Raw genomic sequence first — 6,566 nt, forward strand, 5'->3', positions numbered from 1 at the left:
GGATAGGTGCGCAAGATGGAAAAATCGAAATCTCCCAAACTTTGTCACATCAAAGCCCTTATGAAACTATTTTATAAAATGTAAGATTCAGTTTCTTGTGATTGATATTTTCCAAAAAAATAATTTTTGAATTTTCACCTCCGAGAGGCCCATAAACCACCGAAAAATGTACTTCGCATCCTCGCGTGGTGAAGAGAGACGGAATCAAATACCATGACTATTGCGATATAACATGATTTTATGACCCTTCCTTTGTATGAAAACGTTGTAATTTCAAAAGATTCCAATCTGAATTTTAATTTTTTTCAAAATCACCCTCTCAAACAGTTTCATCGCGACTATCAAGTTTGCCACTTTTCAACGGCAAAAAACCCTTCCTGGTAGATGGCTTTCGTTGTGCAAATGCTATTCCAATGTATGAAATAAAATATTGGGGCAATTCAAACGGCTAGTTTTGAGAACTAAACACATCAACTGTACTTGCGTGAAATTTACAACTTTTGAACTTGCGGTTGCAATGACGAATACAAGCAGTACAAGAGTGAACTTGGACAGCAAATTAAATACTTCGAGAATTCGATCATTTTCCACTAGTTCTAAAACTAAACAAACGATTATGACTTCGTAGTGGCAATTATCTGAAAGGAAAAGCATTTTTATTGCGCGAAGTTGAGCTGTAAACCTCTTGACAACACTTCCCGTATCTGCGCATCTGTTTACTTTAAAGCCTGGCTTGTTCCAGTTATCTAAATATGAAAAGTCTTCATCAAAGTGTTCGCATTTCGTCTGAAAGAAATCGTACAAGCAATGATGGAAGAATTGAACAAACATTTTCTCACCTCATATACATATATTGTTGAAAAAGGACCAAAATCCCTCAGCTAAACTAGATTGCGTGACATCCTCTTTGACTAAACCCAGGTAGGGGGGGTGAGGGTGGGAGGGGGGGGGTTTAGGTTTGGGCTTTTGGGCTTGGGCTTGGGTCCAAAGCAGACAAAAACATTCCCTAGTAAATCCCGTACTTGGTAAAAAAAAAAACAAACAAACAAACAAAAAAAAGGCTGTGTCGGGTATTCGAAAAAGAAGAACAAACAAAATCAATCAATCGATTTGCTCCTTTTATCAACAAGCATCTTTTTTATTGGCTTAAAACCTGAATGAACATAAAACGCTACCCGTGTGAACTCAGAAACTACTTGGTAAAGTATGGCAAAAGCATCGCTTTAATCCTTCGGTGCATAGAAGTATGATCGTATGGCCTCAAATGTCGCAAAGTTTCACATTCAACATCCCGGCTTCAGACCCTAAAGTAATGGCTGCACCCCTAACCCAATAGTTGGCGTAGAGCTTAGAGAACATTGCTTTTGCTTTATTGTTTCATCATATTTCCGAGCATGTCACTGACGTTAAGGGAACGGTTGTCGTACCAGATGTTGTGTGCCTGTTCCATACATCCGAGCTGCTTTCTCAGAGCTAAACTTATCTTGAAGTCCGCCCGGGTGCTTTTATTGTAATCTCAGCCCACTTGTATTGTTCCAGGCAAAACTGGACGCTATCAGGCTTCTCTGCCCTTTAAGGAACAGTAACAACAGTATCGTATTGCACGGAACTACATGTTCCTTAATAGAGACCATGGCGGACTTCTCAAACGTAACACAGTCCAGACTGGTTTTTAACTTCTTAGATCATATGCTGGAATGAGCTCTTTCTGTTGAGAGTTTCTTTGTTATGTTGTTTAAAACTTTTTATTTTACCATTCAACATGTGATTTGAACCTGTAAAGGCGGCTTAATTGAACAAAAACATTCTTTTTGACGACGGGTTGTTCAGATACTTCGAATGGAATTTCGGAAAGATAGTAACTTAAAGGATACTTGCTATACCCTTCACTTCGGTGTAAATGAGAGAGTGGAACTTTTTGAGCACTCTATTCTCAGTTAGGACAAAGATTTATCGTTTAGTTTAATTTTTGGTAAGCTAAGCAATTTTTTCAAAGAAATATTTTTGTTACAAAACCCGTGCGTAATTATTTAGAATGTATCTAGTGCAATGTTATTGTTGATACTGGAACTTTCCATATTTTCTGGTGGCTCGTCCTTAAAGTTTGATATAAATTATTCTAGATTTTGGAAAGCATTTTCTTGTTTAAATATATGGGCAGTTTTAAATTTCGAATGTTTCTTTCCATTTTTGCCTATGGAAAATTTATTTATTCTTTTTACTATGGAAGACCTAATAATATATAATCAATATGGTTTTAGACAAATTAGTGCTATAACTGATTGCTTAGTTGAAATTTTCGATGAAATTACTACCGCCCTTGACATGAATCATTACGCAATGATTTTGTTCTTTGACCTTAGTGAGGCCTTTGATACAGTTAGTCATTCAGTGTAAAAGAACCAACTCTAAACTAACAGTTAAAAACCTTTGCTTAGTATTAGTTAATTCTTAATTTTCACTTTACTTTGTTCATTTTTTAATTTATCTTTTCTATTATCTGATCATTTTACTACTTTGGTATTAACACTACTTAATTACCGAAAATGAAGTCATTACGGGAAATTCTTAAACTAAGGCTTTGCCGTATTGACCGAGCGGTAAGGAGGTTAATAATATGTCAACTGGAATCCATACAGAAAAGACATGCAGAAATAGTTTAAACATTTCAGGCCCATGGTGAAAGCGAATGCAAATGCTTCGGAATGCACTGTTCAGAATATTTCAATCTTCGCCTTCGCTTTGGACAACATATCTCCGCCTTCTGGGAGATTTATGAATGCATTGAGCTATACAAGTCTTTTGAAGAACTAAAACTACATGAAGTAATCAGAAATAAAGCTGCCAAAAGAAGCCGCTCGATTGTTTACAACAGTGATGTTCCTGGAAACTGATTTATTCTTGGTTGTCTAATGGCGAGTGAATCTATTGATGAGAACTACTAAGCTAACTGTGACAAAATCTAAACTTTAGGTAATTGTTGATTGCATGTTTTTTTTGTTCATTTTGACGTTGACCACCCATTCCGACGGTTGAGATAAAGGTACTTCCCTCCTCTTCCTGATCTTCCACGCCTTGGGCGCTCCCCGCTGATATCTGCTTCAACTCAACATCTTTTGAACCACGAAGCTCCGTACAAACTTGGGATGACTTTACTTTGCAGAGCAAAAGTCGACGAAACTCGGCTCGGAAAAAGGGATTCATGCCTGCATATATAAATGGGTTAATAGTGCTCGAAAAGAAAATCAGAAATGGACATAGCAGTTGGACGTTACGTGGAACAATAGCGTCAGATGCGAAGCGCTCTATAATCACAATGATCCAAAATGGAATCCAGCACAATACAAACGCGAACACAACAATGGCGAGCGATTTGGTAACCTTGATCTCTTTGACTGTCAATCGATGCTCCTTGTCCACGGCTTGGGTTGTAGAAGACATGTTTAGATTGTGATGTTTTATTTCCTTGAAGACCTTGTGGTAGGAAACTGATGCAACTCCAAGTGGAAGAAGAAAGAAAAAACAGACGACGACGATGTAATGAACTATCTTCATTGCTATGGTGGGTTGCACAAAGATGCAAGCGGCATGTCCGGCGAAGAAGCCACTTTCAGTCCAGCCGGCCATCTTGGGAATGGAAATGTACCCTGCGACAGTCAGCCAAACTGCAGCGATATATACTTTTGATCGAACTTCAGTGAAGATCCTTGGGTAGTGTTGGGACTTAACGATACGTACGTATCTGTTGAAGGCCGTCAGTCCCATCGTCGTTGGGGATACGTAAACAGAAAACTGGGTAAAGAACGCAAACAAATCGCAAACTGCTTCACCGTAAGGCCATTCCCCTGTAATGAGGACACCCACAGTCAAAGGCATTACGATGACAGCGTTGATGATATCACTGATAGCTAAGGAAATCAAGTAGAGGTTTGTGGACGTACGGAGCCTTTCATTTCTGTATACGGCTATGCAGATAAGGCTGTTTCCAATCAGGCACACCACTGTCATTGTAACAATAATACATGGCTCCAAAATATTCAGAGCAAGGCTTCTCTGTTTTAGTTCCAAATCCATTGCTTTCCGTCAGTTATTTTTATCCTTGCTTTAATCAACTGTTGGTTGAGTTCTGAAAAGCGGAAGAGCAAGGAAGTTTAATGAGAATGATCACGTAAGTACAAGGTCCTGATTCATTAGTTTTTAACTTCGGTTTCACGGTTTGGAACGCACCGTTAACTTATCAAAGTATATGCCCACATGACTACATTAATTCAAATAATTGAAATAATAGGTGTTATCTAGGTGTTAACTAGATGTTATCCTTGCATCGGACACAAGACAAGTTCAAACGGCTACGGTTATGGAAAGCTCGATTAGCGACCATGACTTGGTTTGTGTCACCTTAAAATTGAAGAAGGCGCGCTCCAAATCCGTCTATATTACAACCAGAAGTTTTAAACACTACAGTCCTGTTGATTTTAGCAACGACGTATCACTGGCACCATGGTCCATAGTTGATGTTTTCGACGATGTCGAGGACAAACTTTATGCACTTGATTCGCTATTTACTGAGATACTCGACCGCCATGCTCCAGTTAAAACCTTTAAAGCACGCTGTAAACCAAATCCATGCGTAACAGACAACATCCGCGGATTGATGAATACCAGGGATGATTGGCGTAAGAAAGCAAATATGTATGTATGTATGTATGTATGTATGTATGTATGTATGTAGGTGCGGTTACAAATAGCACGGTAAATGGCATTTCCCGTGGAAAATTTTCCCGCGGTACATCACACTTAGGCTTTAGTATACCGTGGTTCCAGCAGTTACACGCGAATAGCAATTTTCCAAAGTAAAACAAATATCACGCAAATGTGGCAGGAAATTGAATCGCAACTTCTTGGTTCACGGAGTTCGGTCTAGAGAATTAGGATGCCTCGTATCTCTCGTATTCTTGCTATCATGCAGCAATAGAATGTTGCCATGAATTTTTTGCATCAGCTAAATTCTTTCATAAAATTTCCGATCACACGACAAGATGCTATGAAAAAAGTTGAGGGATTTTCGCAGATCTGTTAGATTCCGAATGTAGTGGTAGCAATTGACGGAACTCATACTCCAACTCAAGGCGCCGCAAAATAATCATGAAGACTATTTTGAACGAAAGCACTTCTACAGCTACGTGATGCAGGCTGTTGTTGACTCGCACGGACTTTATTGATCAGTTTCAACGGGATATTTAGGCAGCTTACACGATGCGCGAGTTTTGAGAGTAAGTGAAATATTTGACGCTGCTGAAAACGAAAACATTTTAATGGAGCCTACAACGAACCTTAATGGTACAGTCATTCGGCCATTACTCTGAAAGACTAAGCATATCCTTTGGACAGAAGACATGTTATTTGGGACGTTTATCGATTATCCTATGATTTCCAGAACATTTTTGAGTAGTCCTTTAGGAAAGTTCTAGGGGTTTCGACATGAGTACGTGACGTCTATTTATAGAAACTCGACTTGTTTACCGTAAATTCTAGAAAGTTCTATGATGTAATGTTACTGAAAATAGTCGCGTTGTAAACCTGTAGAATCTTCTAGAAAGATTTTAAGGAGCTATATAAGAAGGTGCAGTAGGTAGTTGCGTTTAGAGAAAAAAAAAAAGAAAAAGAAGAGAAAAAGATAAAGGAAATAAAGGAGTTAGTGAAAACAATTCATTTCAAGGTTTATCACGAAACCATCCTTTAAAAACATGGCTACTTGGCCTTGTGAAGGACAACGGAACACTAACACGAGAACAAAATACACTCAATAACCAGTTGTGGAAAGCAAGAATCCATTCTGAGCATGTCATTTAAAGACGAAGGGGAGATGGGGGGTGCTAGACAAACGTTAAGACGAAGATTCAGACAGAATCCCAGATACGATCATTGCTGCATGAGTGCTGTACAACATTTGCATATTAAGAGGGGAAGGCTATCACGTTTTAGATAATAGCGACGATAGTGACAACGAAGATGATGAAGACCCCATACCAGGTGCAAACGCAACACTCCAAGCATTTGTTAATTACGTTGCCAGTCTAAAGTTCTAAATGTTAACATCTAGTAAACAGTTAGCTCACTTTCTCCAAAAAAAAAAAACCTGTAAAACTGATATATTTCGCTAGAGTACAACCTGTTTACCTTACTTTGATGAACACTGTTCTGAAATTGGTTTCAGATAAACATGAACGCTAAAGTTTTAAAAATACTAGTTATGTTTACATTAACCTTGAACGTTAGGTTAACATTTGAGTTCGCAAGGTCCATTAGTAAAATAAACAAAACGAATCTGCTTTATGCTTCGTTACGAAAGTGTGACATGTTTCTTCATGTTTCCACAGTTTCAATCAAATTTGTTTTTAGAAGAAACAATGTTACCAAGTTTTCCCCGAGCAGAAACCATAGATTCTTGGTGTCTATGTTCTGAGTCAGCTTGACTACATTTTATCATGGTTTGGATGGCCTATTTATCTCGCACCTCAGATTGCTTTAAGCAGGTTAAATAATGCTTTATCCGATTCAATTAC

The 6,566-nt window shown here is 38.3% G+C and overlaps 1 protein-coding gene across 1 annotated transcript in view; it reads right to left on the reverse strand.

The window, feature by feature from the left end:
- Positions 1-1,718: 1,718 nt before the first annotated feature.
- Positions 1,719-6,566, reverse strand: part of LOC111332754 (histamine H2 receptor-like) — a 37,139-nt gene continuing 32,291 nt past the window's right edge. Inside the window, exon 4 of the mRNA XM_088755972.1 lies at positions 1,719-4,126. Within this exon, the coding sequence (XP_088612098.1) occupies positions 2,947-4,074 (1,128 nt within the window). The 5' untranslated portion in view covers positions 4,075-4,126 and the 3' untranslated portion in view covers positions 1,719-2,946. The remainder of the gene's footprint in view (positions 4,127-6,566) is intronic.

Source organism: Stylophora pistillata, chromosome 4, assembly GCF_964205215.1.
Source record: "Stylophora pistillata chromosome 4, jaStyPist1.2, whole genome shotgun sequence".
NCBI classification, from domain to species: Eukaryota; Metazoa; Cnidaria; class Anthozoa; order Scleractinia; family Pocilloporidae; genus Stylophora; species Stylophora pistillata.